General features: G+C 39.1%; 1 protein-coding gene across 8 annotated transcripts in view; it reads right to left on the bottom strand.

Annotated features, from left to right (window-relative positions):
• SPATA5 (spermatogenesis associated 5) overlaps window positions 1-20,499 on the bottom strand; it is a 306,473-nt gene that overhangs the window by 255,012 nt on the left and 30,962 nt on the right. For all 8 annotated transcript variants that reach the window (XR_008445214.1, XR_008445213.1, XM_054030920.1 and 5 more), the window contains exons 10-11: window positions 8,036-8,190; window positions 521-730 (exon numbers count right to left, since the gene is read on the bottom strand). Coding sequence is in view for 6 of the 8 variants with exons in the window: in XM_054030920.1 (XP_053886895.1) it covers window positions 521-730; window positions 8,036-8,190 (365 nt within the window). In the remaining 2 variants the exon portion in view is untranslated. The remainder of the gene's footprint in view (window positions 1-520; window positions 731-8,035; window positions 8,191-20,499) is intronic.

Below are 20,499 nucleotides of genomic sequence, written 5' to 3'. Positions count from 1 at the left end.
AGGAGGGCATCATTCATCCTCTGTAGAGCCTGAAAAGTGCTGCCTCATGTAAGGCGCTCCTCTTAGATTTAGCCAGGTGTTTGCAGGACAGCTCTGCCACGCCTGAGTGGGAGCAGAGGGGCCTGGCAGAGGGCACTACAGCAGCAGATCCAGGTGGCTGAAACTATCTTGGTGCTATTTACCCAATGCCGGGAAGATTATAAATCACAACTGCACAAAAATGAATAAAAAACAAAAACTAAATGACCAGGAGAAACCGAACTGCCAACTTGTTCCACCGCTGGAAGCAGAAAATCTGGTGTCTGTCTGAGCTGAAGCCAACAGTGGAGCCCAGTCCTGGAGCCTCCAGCAACAACATTGGACTGCTTCCGAATTCCACAGCTGGGGGGCACTAGCCCATGAGTAATGAATGTGGAGAGAAGCTGTGCAGCAGAAAGTTGGTCCAAAACACAAAACATTTGTATTGTCTGAAGCCATTTACTTTCCTGAGATTAAGAAAAAATAAAAATAAATGACCTACCTTCACCGCCAAGAAGTTGAGGCCACTTTCATTGGCCAAAGCTTTCGCTATCATTGTTTTTGAGCATCCAGGAGGTCCATAAAGTAGTACTCCTTTGGGTGGTTGAATCCCCATTCGGATGAAGGATTCAGGATGCTTGAGGGGCCATTCCACCGCCTGCTTCAATTTCAATTTGACAGTTTCCAGTCCTCCTATGTCTGACCAGAGTACCTACAAAGCAGACCATTAGCACAGAATGGAGGATTGTATAGAACTATGGCATCTATATCCTTTTCAATAGGTTTATTTCATGAAGTTTAACAAAAAAAGTGCTTTAAGTTTTAAAGCCTTTTAAATTAAAACAGGCAGCATCTGATAAATTATCAGTAAAGAAAAAAGGGAAAATGGTGATTTACATAACGAAAGGGAGGAAAATATTTTTTTATATATTGAGCATCTATTTCAAAAATGAATAACTGCTGTTATCCAAAAATACAACCCAGTATCAATACTACCACCCACATAATCTGTAAACTCTGCAGGATCATTAGATAATTCCCATTGTTTCAATTCCTAGGTGTGTGGCATTTATATATAATTTGTAAAGTACTTTGGTATCCTTCTAGGGAAAATTCTATATAAATTTAAGAGGTTATTATTTCCATCTAGCACACTAAAGAAATTTATACTAGGTGCAAGTTGCCACGTAGTAGGGACTACTAGCATGCATATGTGTTTGAAGGACTGAAGTGGTTTAAATCACTTTGCAACGATATTTATTCCACCCTGGACTTGTGCACTGGAGATTTAACTAGTATGTTAAAAAAATACTGGATGAGTATTTACATATTAAAGATTAAAATGTAAGGAGTAACTGCAATTGGAGTTGCTATGCTAAAGATGTGAGGCAGGTGCATCATGAGTAAAAGCACAGACACCAACAAATGAATAGAATGGAGGCTATTCAAAATAGTGGGTAAAATGAGCCATACCTTTTCTTACAGAGTTGTGAAGAATACTGATAATTTTCCCCATTCCAGATAATTCCTTGTATTTTCTATGTTTGCAATAAGTGGTCTGCCATTATGCCCCCCCCCCTTTTTTTGTCAGCATCCATTCTATTCTGTTTTAGATATTAAAGATATCAAGTCTCCACAATAAGAGGCAACTGACTCAGATGACCTTATGTTTTGAGATGACATTCTCCTAAAATAGGGAGTCTTCAAACACAGGCAACAGATTTACTGGCTATAAAATCAGGACTCCCCTCTTAAGATTCATCTGTGCTTGACCGAGGTAGACACAAGGATGGGGAAGCAGAAAGAACAAGGACTGCGGAGAAAGAGGTGCCTGACTGGGCAATAAGTACTGTGGTTGATTAAGGAAGCATAAAAATACACACAACTGACAGCATTGCCTCAGAAGAGTACAGATGAACTAGCTAATGGCAGAATTTTGCTGTGGGGGAAAAAAGTTAAGAGAAATATCAATTCAGAGAAAAGAAAAAGAGGATTGCTGTTTCTGATTCTAAGGAATCTAGTATTTGAGGAATAAGTGGTTAGGGTTTATGAACTGCCAAAGCAGCCTGCCAATTTTGCTAACTTGCCATACCCCAGATTTTGCTACCTGCCAGTGCTAAAACTTATTTCTAATGTGCTATTTCAGAGAAGTACTGTGAAAGAGCATTTTTTATTTTTTTCCATCATACAAACAGGCCTGAATGGACAAACATTAGCTAAATAGTAGTAAATGGGCTCGCACAGCTACACATAGTTGTGCGTGTTGTTGCTTCTTATTTTGAGGGGGAAATAACTGAAGATAGTGAATGAAGCAGAAAACAGTAACTTCAGAAATTGCATGACAATTAATTCCTCAAAATAAGAGGCTGACATATTTACAGAGTCTTAGTTATCATGAAGCAAAGATACAAATTCTTAAGACCAGGTCTTAGTAGGTCTCCTTAACTTTAACAGAAATAAATAAAATAATAATAATAATAATAATAATAATCTACAGTACAATATGTTTTAGTAAAGAGTCAGGAAAGACGTTTTCTGTAGTTTCTTAACACTGCTGGAAAACATTTTTCTTAAAAGCCATATACATTACATGAAACAAAATCTATAAATTTCCAAATTAACTTGATAATGGGATAGTAACAGCAGCATACTTTTCCTAGGGAAGGAGAAAAGACAAATAGACTGCCTTAATTTTCAAAAACCATATTATTTTATTATTATATTAATTCACGTATGTAAAAGATGGACTGGTTGTTCCAGCAGTAATGTTCCAGTGGAACATGTTCTCTTCTAATGGAGAGAGCTGGATACAGGAGATTGTAACAGAAACCATACGTGTCACGCAGAGGAAAAAATTTTTTTTTTTTTTTTTTTTAAACAGTGGAATATGTAAATCAGGAATTTATTAAAATTTTTAGAAGCAACAAGCAAAATGAGTTTTGTGGTACTTTGCACATCTACAAAAATTCAGAGAAAGTACACTTATGACAAAAGTACCCTGAACCACTGTTCAAATAACTCTTCAAACATACTGTGTCTGTTCCAGTGCGGTATGCCATTTACCATCAAGACAAGGCGTACATGAAAAAGGAGAAATTAGAGAGGTAAAGGGCAGCTTTTGAGAAACACAGGTGTGGAAAAACCTGAAGACTCACTCTAGATAAGTTCCCTTTTGGAACCTGGTGCTAGGAAGGAAAGCTACTGTTTGATTCCTCGAAACTGCACTGTAAGAAAGAGGAGTGTCCTGAGTTTTCATACTAACACAGCATGCTGGGTTAAATGTTTAGCTAACTTGTTTATCTAGAATTTCTATAATGCAGGCTGTGATCTACCAGAGTCTATGACATTGAGACTGCTCCATTTGCTATTTTTTATTTTCTTAATCTGATTGGGCCTCAGCCTAACTCATTTTTTGGCACAGAATTCCCTCAGGAGTAAGCTCAGAGGGATAGTGATAGTGCGCTGCTGTGCAATATAGGACACCTAGGTTTCATTCCTGGCACTACATATTTAATTCTTCAAGTCAGCAGGGCTGAGAACGTGATGCAGAACAGTAACTCCCTAGACAGTTATGACGCAGTAATAAAGAAACAAAGCAGACATGCACCAAAGGACATCTCATCCAGAACTTTTTGGCTAGAAAGGTGTAAGTCTCAGTGTGCCGAATTACAATAGGACAAAAAACAGGCAGGGAAAACCCTCAGAGAATTCTAAAAAAACCCATAGAAGAGGGAGGAATGGCTGCTATAGCTGAACTCCCCAAACCACTGAAGCACAGAACTAACTTCCTGATGTATAACATGAAACCCTCCCCGGCCCTGTCTCCAAAGTCCCTGACACACAAGAGCAGTCTTCCAAAGAGGTTACATATAATGAAGTTCAAGAGAAGTTCCATTAAAATGAAGGAGTACAGGACACTCAACAGATTCTTGCAGTCATCACACAAACATTTTGCATTCTCCCCACTCACAAACACACGGCATAGCTCTCTCTGCATACATGGAGTGCCACGAGAATGCAAATATATAGTACACCAGGAAGTGGACTGTAACGTGCCACCTCTACACCTGGACAAGCCTTTCTTCTTCTGTCCTCCAAATAAGCTCACTATCCATTAAGTCCCTCTCCAAACTCACTTAATCTGACTGCTTTCCCCCCATCAATAAATGGGGTATGTTTTGAATAGAAAAACTAAGTATTGCATCCGATAGCCTTCATCATTCAAATAATGCAACTGATAGATACTGCTCTTACGAGTTAAGGTAAATGTATTGTATACTGTGCAACAAGTAAAATGGTACAGGCACAGCAGTGTGGCTTTTGCTGGTTTTCTATTAAAAAATGAGCACAACCAGAGCAACTTAGTTTAACAAAATACTACATATACTGACCCTCCTACAATTCTTTCTGAAATTCAAGATTAAAAAATTTAGAGCTAATTAGGACAATAAAAACTCCCACTCACTGCGCTGCTCAAAGTGGTGCAGATTTCAGAGAAAAATTCTGCATATTTTGACTAACTTCTCTGCTGACTTCATAATAAAACAAGAGCATTATTTATCTTGAGTGGTGGAAAGAGGATGTTACACTTTCAGGAAAATACAGGGGTAGCAATGAGAGAATGGTATCGGCACATAACCAAAGCAGGAATGAACCTTTTATCAAATTGCCTTTATTCATGGTTTAAAATATGGTATGTTACCCCATCTTTGCGGTCTTTTCTCATTTGCTTTACATAGAGCTACTTTAAACAGCCCTAACATGAAAAACAGCCAATTTTAAACTGAAAAATATTAACCTAACATAATGAAAGTGCCTCTCAGTTTTCTTAAGGCTGTATTTGATTTTACTGCTAACTCATTGTATAGCCCAAAAAGTGCATCAATGCACGTGTTTGACCCTTGTAATAATATATCTTTCCAAAAAAGAAAAAAAAATGAACTGTTAATAGAGTAATACAGTTCATACCCAAGCTATTGTCTCCTATTGGAAAGTTTCCTGTGGTTGGTCATTTATATCATGCTTTAATGTATTTTTAGCCAGGGTTTTTTAGATGACAAACAAAATTAATGTCAAACTTTGAAACACTTTTTTTTTTTGAAAAAAGAATTTAATCCCTTATTTACCAAAAAAGTAACACATAATTACTTGTCTACTTAGATAGGCGGCTTCGTCTTAATAAATAATAATAATAATTAGAAAAGCTATCCTCACAGAAATATGCAGATGAAAGTATCTGAAGATTAATCACTCTCAGATAACTAAACATGCTGCATCATTAGCACATGCACTAGTCAGAAAAAAAGAACTGAAGTTATAGGACTCCAATTGCAGGAATCAACTACTTCTCATTAAGCCAATTTGGTTTCCGTTAGGGGTTTTTTGTTTAACCCATAATTTTTACAATATGATATGAACATAATAAGCTTAGTGCAAGAAAGCACTTTCCACTGGTGTAAATTACTGCAGAGCGCATAAGTAACATATCACAGTGCACCATGGACTCGAGCCAGCTAATAAAGTGCTGGATGGAAAAATGGCCCAAGTCCATGAACTGTAAATATTGTATTGAAAGGAGGTGAAGGGGGAATAAAAAGAAGAACTTATTATTGTATTTATAACTAATGTTGGTTCCAGTTCTTGTGAAGAGCCAAAATAATTCCAGAGGTTTCCCAACAGATGTTCCAAGACTGGACAATCACACATCATGACCCCAAATAGTGAAGTATGCTAAGGCATAAATAGTCTATTATATTGCTGGCATAAGATCATGGGCCCCCAATGACTCTGCGATTGCACCCATTTAGCTGCAAAACTACCTGGTTTGCACTCACAATCAAGTACTTAAGCATCCAAACAGGTGCAAGTGTAAGTGCAATTAATTGGACATGCAATTTTTCATCCTCTTTAACTGCAAGAGCAAGACTGTGCTTGCAATATTAGATTGAGGTCTAGCTAAAAATCAGAACCTAAGTTTCAAAAGTATTATAAAACATTGCATGCACAAGGCGTCCCAATAAAATCAATGAAGTTAAGCATGTGCTTAAGTCTGGACAGAACGAGCCTATATCTGTAAAAGCCCAAGTCCTGCCAGTGTACAACACTTTTTGTGTACTCATTTCAATAAAGAAATGTTTTTAAATAGCAGTCTGATGACTAAGGTTGTGGGAAAAGGGACTGAGACATAAGGAGGAAGGCACTGAGAAGAACAACAATTTAGACTCTAGTGGTTAGGCCACTAGCTTGGGACACAGGAGACCGGAGTTCAATTTCCTGATATGCCACTGACTTCCTGTGTGACCTTGGGCATATCGTTTACTCTGTCTCTGTGCTTCAGTTATCCAGCTGTAAAATGGGGATAATAGTACTTCCTTATCTCACAGTATTATGAAGAGAAATACATTCTGAAGCATTCAGATATTATTATGGTAACGGGAGCTACACCTCTACCCCGATATAACGCTGTCCTCGGGAGCCAAAAAATCTTACCGCGTTATAGGAGAAACCGTGTTATATCGAACTTGCTTTGATCCACCAGAGCGCACAGCCTCGCCCCACCCCAGAGCACTGCTTTACCACGTTATATCCAAATTCGTGTTATATCGGGTCGCGTTATATCGGGGTAGAGGTGTATTTAGGTATATGTAAGTAAAATAGACAGGGCCAGATTCTACTCTTGATTTCAGACATATTAATCCTGAATATCTCTAGTGTAGATCCAGAGTAATTCCACTGACTTCAATAGCCAACAAAGCCACGTTTGGCCCATAGTGCAAAATACATGAACAGGCTACTAAATGAAGTGTACCATTCACTCTTCTGATTTCTTATTCCCATAGTTTGGGAATAACCACCTACTATGTGATTGAATTCCCTGTTGATTCATCTTCGTGAAATGATGCTTAGTAACTTTCTTCTAGTTTATTATTTCTTTTTACTTGGAGTTGATTTATATGCCCCCCTTTTGTGATTTTCTGGAATTTTCTTAATATAAAGCACAAATATTTATTTTGCCAATATTAACAAGATAGAAATGTAGGATACACACCCATTCTGTTTATCTGTCCATTAACACATCACCTTCTCCTAGAAGCGAGTGGACAAGTTAATGCCTACAAATATTTTGATTATTAGAGTTAAGTAATTTGGTTTGGGTTTTTTGTTTTGGTTTTTTAGGCACATGTTGTTTGTCTCAAATAACACAGGGCTTATTAGAACATTGTAGAATAGACTTATCTGGTTATCTCAGCAGATTGTAAGCCTTTCAAGGCCAAGGATCTCCTCTTTTCAACGCAAGTTGAAAAATTTGTGACAGAAGGTGGTAAATGTATATCATTTCCAAAAAGTAACTAATTTTTCTGATGAACAAGTAGCATATTCACACACAATTGTGCAGGCAAAGTGATGACTTCGGAAGTGATCACTGCTGACCAGTAATGACTCACACAGGAGGTCAAATTCTGCTCTTAATTAAACCTCTGCAATCTCACTGAAGCCAATGAGATTGTAGAAGTATGACTGTCGGCAGAATTTGTCTCTATGCTTTCAGTGATTCAGATCTTTTTGACCTATACAATTTATCAGCTATGCTCCATACAATCACACAAACTTTTTCATAGCCTTGTTTCAATATATTTTGGTGGCAAATGTCAATGTTTTGTTTCTAATTGAACTGGTTGCTGGAACACTAGTGGCTCCGACGTACAGACCTATTCAGTGCCTGTTTTAAGCTTACATTTTTAGACTTTTAATCAATTAACCTATTCAGATCTTGAGAACAGAGTATACAGTCAACAAGAGACATAGGTCTTCCTGCAGTGCTTACTTTTCATGCTGAACAACAAATGCCAACAACAACAAAAAAATCTGACGTCAAAAAAGAATGATGCATAACATTTATTGGAGACCTCTATTTTCTAAAATGAACCTCTGCAGACAGGGCTCTTCGAAGTCTCACTATGACTTTACAGCATTTAGCTTTAACAATGTTTCTAGTGTTCTGGGGAACATGACTTACTTTTGGCACATCAATAGCCACCTCCCTCATGGCACTGGGCCTGACATCATTCATCCCCTGCAGGAAGTCATTGAGAGTAATCATCACTGACCCAGCCACCTCGCTGTCTAACAGGTTAGCTTGTTCTCCCAGTGCTCTCCGCAAAGCGCACAAACCTACAAAGAAAACCAAACACATGTTGACTTCATCCTGTTTCCCACAAATACAGAACGTACAATACATACATGCACAAAAGATTGAAGCATTGGCAAGGAAATGATCTTTAAACAGAACGTCCCAGCAATAGGCTCTGGCTAGTTCAAAGAACACAACAGATATCTCTGATGAAGGGGAAAGGGGATTCTTTGACCACATATACATATAGAACAGATCAGCTTCAAGAGAGAGAATGAAATAGCCATAATTCCCAGGAAAACCATTATAGGGTGGATGGGGAGGGGACAAGAAAAAACTAGTTTAGGTCATTTTTATAGCCACATTTTAGGAGGAAAAAAAATACAAATATCTAGCACAGGTATTATATAGGAACCACCAATTCATTTAAGATTGGCTGTCTTGTCCATTCTCCTGCCAATGCAGGATTGGGTCCCTAGTTGCTCTCTTTGCCTAATCTACTTTAATAGGATTTAAAGTGATGAGATTTTTGCTGCTTTCACTGAGAACTTTCACTGTCTAATAAAACTTCAACATAAGGAGGTTTTTCTTCATGTTCAACCCATTTTCCACATTATTCTTCATATTGTCTTGAACTACCATGAATAATGCCTCTCCCTCCACCGCGTTCATACTTTTCAAACAAACATTTATGGTTTCCCTGCTTCCCCTCTGTTTAGCCAAACCATTCATACAACATTCCTACAGTCTTTCCCTATAACTCAGGCCCTCAGAAGCTCTGTCCTCCACCCCCCCCCTCTGATTTATCAATACCTTTCTGGGTACAGAAGCACCCAGGGGGGCATGGATCAGCCTTCATGTCCCACTCCCCATCGGTACCTGGCCCAAGGAAGCCACTGATCTGAATTCGGTGATGAATCCTGGTCATGTGCTATCCGAGGCACGCTGCGCATACACTAAGAAGTAGTAGTACCCAGAACTAAACACTATTCTATATGGGATCTCACCATTCCACATGGAGAGGGACTGTCAACTCCTTTTCCTGTGAAGTGATACCTGACACTTTGCTGCCCAAAAGCACCTTAGCTTTCCTTCCCCTTTAGTTCGTTTCTTTCAAGATTTACTCCCATTTTGATCTTTCTGCCTCTATTTCCAAACTTGCTTTTGATACTATACATTTTACTGTATTAAAATAAATCTTGAATGTAACAGAATTTAACTGATGTAGCTTACAAAAATATGTGGTACCAGTTTGACATAAATGAGCCATGCAAACAGAGACAAATATTTTATTCTTTTTTTTTCTATGTTTAAGTGAAGAAACTGTCAATTAATGCTGCAAGAAAGCACAATAATAAGGGATAAGCGGTTTCTGAAATAAAAATGACTTTACTATCAGAGGATTACTGTATATTTTCTATGGGAGCACTTATGAACTTGGACATACAAGATTTCTGACAATTACAGGAATTTTAAATTTCCTACAATATATGCAATGTGTGAATAGCTCCAATATCTCCCCTGTGGATCAGTACAGCTGGTGTATCTCCATAAACTGCCAATTATTACAGAGCATGAACACCTGCGTTCAATACACAAGCTCTTTAATACAATAAAAAATGTTTGTAGTTCAGGTTTTACCCAAATGTGGAACATTTAGAACTAACAGGATACATAAATAAAAACATTCCATGAGGTCAAATAGGAAATTGCAAAGCTAGTTGCCAGAAGTGAAAAAATGCTACTGACTCACTTCAACATCACTAAAAGGATTTCAAAAGGGTTTTTTGTTTGTTTCTTTTTCCTTTTTCTCTCTCCTTCTATTATTATTTTTAAAAAGAACTATTACATAACAGGACATCATTTCAATCACACAAATTTGTAATTTCACAGCCACACGCGCAAGCAAAAAACCACCACCACCAAATAGGTTAATCACACTATGTTATTGCAGTTATACGATTGATGAGTTTTTGTTTTAGTTTTTTAATCCTAGGTTTTGCATTTGATCCTAAGCATTTATGATGACTATTCACAAGGTATCAGTGATTTAAAATGAATGAATAAATCACAGCTTGAGAGAAAGTTATGTCATAAGAGAAAGGAAATAATTGATCCAGATCTCTGTTCATTTATAAATATCCTTTCCATCAGCTACACATTTTACCACAAAAGCCCATTTGTGGAAGTTTGTAACTAGATCATGGCTATCTTTTTCATTTTTAAAAGGGATAACTCAATTTTTAGTCATAACATAAAAATGTCCAAAGGGGACACCATTCTTCTGTACGGCGACTGCCAGTGTAAAGTCAAGCTCTGCCCGAGCTGTTAATCGTATCAGAGTGACGTTTCAGTGATCAGTAGTGTGTGTGCAATGCAGCAGCTCTGATCCAGAACAGGGATAAAAAGGTCAAAGCTCTCCAAACAAAGCCTGAATTCATTAAAGCACATGTGTGTACCTGCCAATACACAGGTCAGTATTTAATTGAAACAATGTTTTACATTTAAACAATAATAAAAAACAGATTGAAAATGAGAGCATTATTCTTCCTGTTTCCTCTTGTTATCATAATCATTCTTTCCTGCCCTTCCCACTGACCGCAGCCCAAAAGGCGGTGGGGGGGGGGGGGGGAGAGAGAGGGAGAAAGAGACTTATTAACTAGGGAAGAATACATCCAATGGCCTTCAGAGAGGGGGAAAAAAAATACATCCCAACTTTGAGCCATGGAAAACATGCATTTAATGTAAGGAAATCTAAGGTAATATACATTGCTAGAATTTTTTTTGCAAAATACCCGCACAGTGGTATCTGCAAGTTTCTTGCTATGGAGGTATAAAGTTTTGAACTCTTAATCCATGCCATTTTTAATAATGTATCCCAGAAAATACTGAACATTCAATATTTGCTCATCCGAAAGACCCATTTGGTCTCTGCAGAGGAGCCTCTTCAGAAGGATTTGTCTAGCCCAGGGGTTCTCAAACTTCACTGCATTGTGACCCCATTCTGACAAAAAAATTACTACACAACTCCAGGAGGCAGGACCGAAGCATGAGCCTGCCCAAGCCCTGCCACCCCAGGTGTGGGGGTTGGGGGGCCAAAGCCCTCATGCCCAGGGGAATGTTGGGGGTGGAGAGAGGAACTGAAGCCCGGGGGCTTCAGCCCCAGGCAGGGGGCCTATAATCTCAGCACCACTGCCCAAGGCTGAAGCCCTCAAGCTTCGGCCTCAAACAGTGGGGATCGGGCTTTGGCTTCAGCCCCTGGCCCCAGTAAGTCTAAGCCAGCCCTGGCGAACCCATTAAAATGGGGTCCCGACCCACAGTTTGAGAACCGCTGGTCTCGCCTGATTTGAGTCAGATAAAGTCTTTATCCTCTATTGTAAACTGGCTTTGAGAGAACATTTATGTATCAGTTTTACTTGACCCTATTCAGACATCATCAACTTTCAGTGGATCAATGAGTAATCAGATTTTATTAATTCTGACTAATTAGGTGCCATTCCTGCAGCCTGCTCACAGACCTGTAACCCTTAATCCTGCTGAAATAAAATAACAAAAACAAAAACACAACAAAATTGAGTTAGCTTTCCAGGTAGTCAATAGGACTTCTTGCATAAGTAAGAGATACCTATTTTGAGTAAGGGTTCCAGGATTGGTCCCTAGCACTATACTCTATGCACAGTAGGGACTTAACTAGGTGGACATAAAGAGAGTATATTCCATTGACAGGAACACAGCTTCTCAAGGTTGGCATAAATGGAAAATTCTGAAATAAACTAAAAGAAACAAAAAACATATGAGTGTATGATACTCATCATAAAAAACAATGGAAAAAACAGTTTGTTCCACTCCCCAACATTGTGTGTTATCCCTCACAAATCCATCCTGTCTGTCTAAGGACAGAGGAAGGAAAAAGGACAGAGGAAACAAGCGGGTTGTACAATTTGTCATAGTACAGCTGCTTTCTTTTCCGTCCCTTACAAACTATGATGCAGGTAGCATTGTTTACCCTTAAGGTATTCTGGTTCATAGCTATGGTTAGATGTCAGCACATTACATTACGACTGCACGTAGACGAGTGCAAGAATAAATACTCCCATATAGCTAAATTTGGTCAGTCTATGCTTATTACAAACTAACACAGAAAACAGAAATCATGCACTCTATGAACACCCAACATATATGTACTATAGGTCTGACAGACTGAGAATGCACAATATATGTGGAAATGGATGTGACAAAGTACATTTATCTTACTCCTCTGACAACCTAACTTCCAGTTTTTTCATTATCCCACCTCCCCTGGACTTGTTCTAACATTCCAAATCCAAGAATGGCTTCAAACAACAGTAATTTTAATTTTAAGTCAACTGGCAAAATAAGTGTTTCTTCTTTCCCTACAAAATTGTAACAGCCCATAGCATAAGAGACCAATCATTCTGCCTTGCATCAGTAACATGTTTCAGCTGCAATACCTTGTTATCCTGGAGGACTAGAAATTGGAGGTTTATATCATTTGGTGGGGCAAATTTTCAGGTTTGTAAAGGCACACACGGAGCACTTGCTTCAGTTCTTCGAAGGCTCAAAGATATCCTATTTTAACATTCGGATAGTTTTATGTATAGAAAATCTATTTTAGAAATAAAATCATTACAATTTTTCACTCCTTTAGAGACCTGTACAGGTGGGCACATGTTAACTAAGGCACCTGATTTTACAGGTGAAGATAGCTTTTCTGTTACATACATGATACAAAAGTTTTATAAACACTCATTAGGGATGACGGTCATAATTCATGAGTGATGACCGAATTTATGCCAAGATATATTTTATACCAAACCCTCATACACTGTAGGTGTGTCTCTCTCACACATCTAAACCTAAACATACTGTACAGTCTCAACAACCAATGTCCAGAACTGAAAAGATATTACAAAAGTAAGCAGCTGAATACTTAACACAGGATTCCTCGCCTTTACACAGTAGGAATCACATCTTAATAGAGGGAGATTGTATATCTGAGACTCTCTCTCCTATTCACAATCACGCAGACAATCTTTCATCCAATTTTCAAATCTAGCAACCACCTTCCCTCCATTTTGTGATCATGTAACATCAGGGCCAGCACAACCCATTAGGCGACCTAGGCAGTCGCCTAGGGCACTACAATTTGGGCAGCGGCGACCGCAGCGGTATTTCGGCGGCGGGACCTTCCGCCGCCTCTGTGGGGGGCAGCATTTCGGGGTGGGCCCTTCCACCACCTAGGGCGGCAGAAAACCTGGCAGCGCTCCTGTTTAACATTCACGTGGCAACTACAGCAATTGCTGATATAAAATACTTTGTTTTTTTGTGCATTTTTAGCTGTCTTTACTGCAATTTAGCAGCTGGAAACAAAGAGGAAAAGCAGCACCAGGTGACCATCGGCTAGTGTTCCACAGACCACAGTGCTGGGACAACTGACTACACCACCACAGCATCAACAAGTTTAGATGAATTCTTTAATTTGTATCTTTTAAAAGTATATCATCCAAGGAATTTTTTTAATACCACCATATGGACAACTAAGATGACAAATTCATTGGAGGAGAAATATCCACATGAAAGTATAATTGGTTTTAACTTAATCTCTAATCATAAATGCACACCCAATTTAGAAGTTGTGTTTATTACAAAAGCACAAACCACATTTTACTTTTGAAACCATGTTCTATAATCTGCATACTTCCAAAGTTAAATGGAAAAAACTCTGAAGAACTTTTATGTGCTGTTTGCACAGGAATGATAATACCCTTAAATCCCTTGTAAGCATAATATTGCAAATTCACTCCGCTAACCTGAGCACTAATCTACTGTAGGGATTGTGTACACAATTTATAGTCCTTCATGAATAGTCTGACATTTGCTGGAACATGTCTACAGAACTGAGCAGAAGCTGGTGGGAGGGACAAGAGGGGGAAGGTGGGGAGGAGGAATTGCATTTCCAGAAGTTCTAGCACACAGGAAATAATTTACTCCCAGATGAGACTATATATGCACAACTTGTAGTAAAACTAAAAACTAAAATAAAATAAAAATAGGATACAATAGCTCCTTTATTTCCAAACCACTCAACTCTAAGACACCTTGCTTAAGGTTGGACATATATTCACAGTAAGAAAGAAAAAGGTTGCCCATTATTCTGACAGTTTAATGGTAAAGACAGGGTGAGAGGCAAAACTTTAGTGTAACTGTTACTAATAAATTCTACAAATCAGAATGCAGTTGTTAAGAAAAGATTATATGAAAATGCCACATTCTTATTGGCAGATCTGCTTCACAATCATACCTGCTTATTTTACATACAAGTACACAGAGTTACATTTTTTTCACTCCTGCAGAGCTAATGGGCATACAAGTGTGAGCCAGACTCTTCTTTGGCTAGAGCATCATCAGAATTTTTAACTAAATTCCAACTGCTGACTTTTTTTTTTTTTTAAACTGTAGATGAATTAAGCAAAAGAGAACCCAGCTTGACCTTCAAATCTCAGGTTGAGTTTGCAATGCTGGCAGTTGAAGACTCTCTAACTTTCCAAGAGCACATTTTATCTGGAAGTCCTACAGAGTCAAATGCAGGTGTGTGTGTGTGTGTGTAAATATATATATATATATATATATATATATATATATTTACACACACACACACACACACCTGCATTTGTGTAAGTTATATGTGAAACTGGACAATGGATCAGAGTTGAAAGACAAAAAAAAATGAAATTAATTTCAGAGAGGTTGGTGCATTTCAGTTCAGTGGGGATCTGTATTATTGTTACCTACAGAATGTAAACAGAGAAACCAACTTGCAGACACAGAATTAGAATAGAACTAAACAGAGAAATGTCAGCCAAAATTCAGAGATTTGTATCTAAAAACATAACTGGACTAATGTGTGTTCAATTAAATGTAATGTTGAAAAACATAAAATACTTCAAATTAATTACAGATATGTGGTACATAAGAGGGAAACGGTGGATGAAATAAAGCAGGAAGTACCATGACAAAATAAAAGACCTCACTAGAGGTTTCTCAAAAATGTGAAATGTCATTTTAAACAAGTAATATATTGAGATTGCAAATTCAAAACCATAAATAGAATCAGCCCAGAAGCCTAGAGGTAGAAAAACACTCTTCTCTACAAGGAATGCCAATCTGAGATTTGGTACTTTGTCATCTTTGGTAAATTACTGGCTGGTGGGGAGGGAGCTCCTAATGCAGTCAACTCAGCCACTGAAAGAAGAAAGGTTTCAATTCATATCAATAGCAACATTGAGCAGCTCCAAAGGTGGCTGTGACTAACCTACTTTAGCTGGAAGGGTGGGTTGAATCCCATTATTAAGGTCTTTAGTGGGTAGAGAGCAAAGAAAGGAAAATTCAAGAGAGTGGAGAGGATCCCTTGGGCTCCAGACACACCACACTGGAGGGGAGAAAAGACTTGTAAATCTCATAGAATATCATGGTTGGAAGGGACCTCAGGAGGTCATCCAAGCCCCAGCTCAAAGCAGGACCAATCCCCAACTAAATCATCCCAGCCAGGGCTTTGTCAAGCCTGACCTTAAAAACCTCTAAGGAACGAGATTCCACCACCTCCCTATGTAACCCATTTCAGTGCTTCACCACCCTCCTCGTAAAAAAGTTTTTCCTAATATCCAACCTAAACCTTCCCCACTGCAACTTGAGACCATTACTCCTTGTTCTGTCATCTGGTCTAGATCCATCCTCTTTGGATCCCCTTTCAGGTAGTTGAAAGCAGCTATCAAATCCGCCCCATTCTTCTCTTCTGTAGACTAAACAATCCCAATTCCCTCAGCCTCTCCTCAGAAGTCATGTGCTCCAGCCCCGTAGTCATTTTTGTTGCCCTCCGCTGGACTTTTCCAATTTTTCCACATCCTTCTTGTAGTGTGGGGACCAAAACTGGACACAGTACTCCACCTGAGGTCTCACCAATGTCGAATAGAGGGGAATGATCACGTCCCTCGATCTGCTGGCAATGCCCCTATTTATACAGCCCAAAATGCCGTTAGCCTTGTTGGCAACAAGGGCACACTGTCGACTCATATCCAGCTTCTCGTCCACTGTAACCCTTAGGTCCTTTTCTGCAGAACTGCTGCCTAGCCACCCGGTCCCTAGTCTGTAGCAGTGCATGGGATGCTTCCGTCCTAAGTGCAGGACTCTGCACTTGTCCTTGTTGAACCTCCTCAGATTTATTTTGGCCCAATCCTCCAATTTGTCTAGGTCCCTCTGTATCCTATCCCTACCCTCCAGCGTATTTAACACTCCTCCCAGTTTAGTGTCATCTGCAAACTTGCTGAGGGTGCAGTCCACGCCGTCCTCTAGATCATTAATGAAGATACTGAACAAAACCAGTCCAAGGACCGACTCTTGGGCCACTCCGCTTGATACCGGCTGCCAACTAGACATGAAGCCACTGATCACTATCCGTTGAGCCCAATGATTTAGCCAGCTTTCTATCCACCTTATAGTCCATTCATCCAGCCCATACTTCTTTAACTTGCCGGCAAGAATACTGTGAGAGACCGTATCAAAAGCTTTGCTAAAGGCAAGGAATAACATGGCCACTGCTTTCCCCTCATCCACAGAGCCAGTTATCTCCTCATAGAAGGCAATCAGGTTAGTCAGGCATGACTTGCCCTTAGTGAATCCATGCTGACTGGTCCTGATCACTTTCCTCTCCTCTAAGTGCTTCAGAATTGATTCCATGAGGACCTGCTCCATGATTTTTCCAGGGACTGAGGTGAGGCTGACTGGCCTGTAGTTCCCCGGATCCTCCTCCTTCCCTTTTTTAAAGATGGGAACTACATTAGCCTTTTTCCAGTCATCCGGGATCTCCCCCGATCTCCAGGAGTTTTCAAAGATAATGGCCAATGGCTCTGCAATCACATCCACTAACTCCTTTAAAACCCTCGGATGCAGCGCATCCGGCCCCATGGACTTGTGCTCGTCCAGCTTTTCTAAATAGTCCTGAACCACTTCTTTCTCCACAGAGGGCTGCTCACCTCCTCCCCATGCTGTGCTGCCCAGTGCAATAGTCTGGGAGCAAGAATACATACACATTTCACAGATGCTAATTGGGACAAGCCAACCTGGCTCACTATACAGAATATTGTATCCCAGCAAGGCAAAGATTTGCTTATCCCTGAGCATCAGAGATTTAAGGGAGGAAACTGAATTAGTGCTCAGACCTTTTGAAGTAAACACAAGGAGCTAGGTGCTTAGTCCTGGTTAAGCCCTCCTTGCTCCTTTCAAAGTTGCCATAAAAAGGCTGCTGAGGATTCCTTCAGCATGGGAAAATCATTGGCAAGCATAAACCTTGAGAGTTCACCTTTCAGTATGACTATTGTAGTCTCCCCTTTAACCAGGTCCATATCCACCTTTCAGTTCTCATATTAATCACATCTTCTCCAATTTAACTAATAGTTTCCCCATGTGGAACTGTATCAAATGCATTACTGAAATCCAGATAGGTTAGATCTACTGCCTTTCCTTTCTCTTAAAAAAAATCAGTTATCTTCTCAAAGAAGGAGATCAGGTTGGTCTGGCATGATCTACTTTTTGTAAAACTATGTTGTATTTTATCCCAATTACCATTTACCTTTGTCCCCTTAAGTACTTTCCCTTTCAAAATTTATTCCAAGAACTTGCATACAGTTGCATACAGTCAAACTAACAGGACTGTAGTTTCACGGATCACTTTTCCCCCCATCCCCCTTTCTTAAAAACAGAAACCATATTAGCAATTCTCCAATCCTAGGGTGCGACCCCCAAGTTTACAGATTCATTACAAATCATTGTGATTGGGCTTGCAGTTTCATCTGCCAGTTTCTTTAATATTCTTGGATGGAGATTATCCAGGCCCCCACTTTAGTCCCATTAAGATGTCTGAATTTGACTTCCACCTCAGATGTGGTAATTTCTACTTCTTTATACTCATTCCCATTTGCCACCCTGCCACCACCCCCAAGCTCTTCATTACCTTTATTATAAACTGAGGCAAAGCATTTGTTTAGGTGTTGGGCCATGCCTAGATTATCTTCAATTTCCACTCCATCCTCAATGCTTAGCAGTCCCACTTCTTTCCTTGTTTTCTTTTTATTTATATGGCTATAGAAGCTTTTACTACTGGTTTTAATTCCTTTGCAAGGTTCAACTCTGCTTGGCTTTTGGCATTTCTCATTTTATCTCTACAATTCTGAGCTCCAAGAGGTAGCTTTCTTTGCTGATACATCCCATCTTCTGGGCCAGGACCCGGGCAGTGAGAGTGCCACTGAAAATCAGCTCGCATGCCGCTTTCGGCACACGTGCCATAGGTTGCCTACCCCTGCACTATACCATCCACAGAACAGAAATCAGAGTATTGCAGAAAACTAGAACCGGACACACACAAAAAAAAACCACCACACAACCTACAAAAATATACATTATCTAATGTTTTTCACCCCTCAGCCAAAAGGCCGAGAAGTAATACGTTTAGTCTTTTATACCCTCTCCACTCTAAACAACAAGTATACCAATAAAAACTCCATTCACTGCCTTAAAGAGTACAGATTTTGTCTAAAGCAGAGTATCTGTATGTAGTGGCAGATTTCTGGATAACAGTGGGCCAGGGTCTGCTACTGTTAGCCATATTGGCTGCCATCTTATTCCATGAATGGTCCTATTAAAAAAAAGTCAATGGAGCCACTTTATCACAGAAGAGCCTTAACTTTACCTGTTGTGTTAGGCTCGGCACATACACAAAACAAAAAAGAAGGTCCCTGAGAGCTTACAATCTACTTAAGGTAGTATTCAACAGGCGTAAAGGTGTCAGAATCTGGCCCATACCAAAGAAAATGTGTGAGAGGGGATGGTTAAACAGGAAATCTTGGAAAAACTAAAAAGAGTTTAAACTAATTAGTAATTCTGCCTGTTCCTCTTTTCCACAAGTTGTTAATTTAAAAAATTTTAAAAAAAAAGAAACGGAAAAACAGAACACAAGTGATTTCACAGACAAATGTAAGGTCAACACATTCCATCCAGTCTTAAACATGCTCCCTCTAGCCACACTTTAACATCCAGATGTAACCATTTCTGCATAGAAGCAATCACTCTGAATTAGCATTCTTAAAAACAACCCAAAAACATATGTTACAGCCTGAGCCAACAAAAAGCCATTCTGCTTTGTGTGTATCCGTGCAAAGCAAGCATGCAATTGTACATAACCTGTTAGGAGGGCAAATTATGTTATTTGCTTCACTTTAAAAAACAAGATTTGGAGCTAGTGATTTAATTTGGAAATTACATGACATTACAGTGATTTAAAAAAACACTCATGAGCCCTGAAAATGATAACAAGATTCACTTGATACCATTACCCAGTAAATTAATTAATGTATAAAGTATTACGTAAGCAAAAGTGATCCTCTTTTCAGTGTAACATTACTATCTACGCTGCAGAAATGTGCATTCAAATAAAGGGGTTGGAAGTGGGGGGAAGGAGAAGGAGAAGGAGAAGAGATAGGAGAGAGAGAATTTTTGGACCTAAATTATTACAATCCAGTAATAAAGTTGTAGTTGTACCTCTACATCATATTTGGATTTCATCACTTAAAAGCTTCAGAACTCTATGTTTTGTCATTTCTGAATAAATATATGTCTTCCACTGTTTCATACAGATTCAGTTTTGTTTTTGATGACCTGACTCCATATAACCCCAGAAAAAGGTACATAACCCTGTAAAGATAAATAGGTTTGTAACATTTCCATCTCCCCACATGACCATCTCGATATGTGAATGTGGCTACACTATTCAGTAATAACTTATTTGCAGCTGCCCAATGTTTATCTGTTGCTGTGTTAAAACAAAATCATCAGGCAGAAATAATACGCTCCCTCCATTTTTATAAGTGATCAAAACAGCCAGCGTGACAACTGGCGATGTCTCTCTAAAATCTAACTTTGCAACCTATTTAAAAAACAAAAACAACACTCCATCACCCTGGCAATTTACTCACATTAACAAAATTAAGCTTCCAAGTGCACTCAACTCATATACATACTACATTTAACAATGTAAACCAGGCAAAATATTTGTAATAATTTTAACATTTATACTAGCAATGAGCCCAAAACAGAACACCAGGCCCGAACACCATCAGTGAAGTTCAGATTTGTATCTGAACTTCATGGCTCAGGCCATCTCTCATTTACATCATTATTTGGACTGCAGAATATTTATTACAGGTGATGAAGAAGAGCAAAGAAGAAAAAAAAATACAGCTCAGCTTTCAGATCTCATCCGGAGTTTGCCAGGCTAACAA

This window comes from Malaclemys terrapin, chromosome 5, assembly GCF_027887155.1.
Source record: "Malaclemys terrapin pileata isolate rMalTer1 chromosome 5, rMalTer1.hap1, whole genome shotgun sequence".
NCBI lineage: Eukaryota > Metazoa > Chordata > Testudines > Emydidae > Malaclemys > Malaclemys terrapin.
The sequence above is the reverse complement of the archived record's forward strand: the minus strand, read 5'-3'. Positions and strand labels throughout refer to the sequence as shown.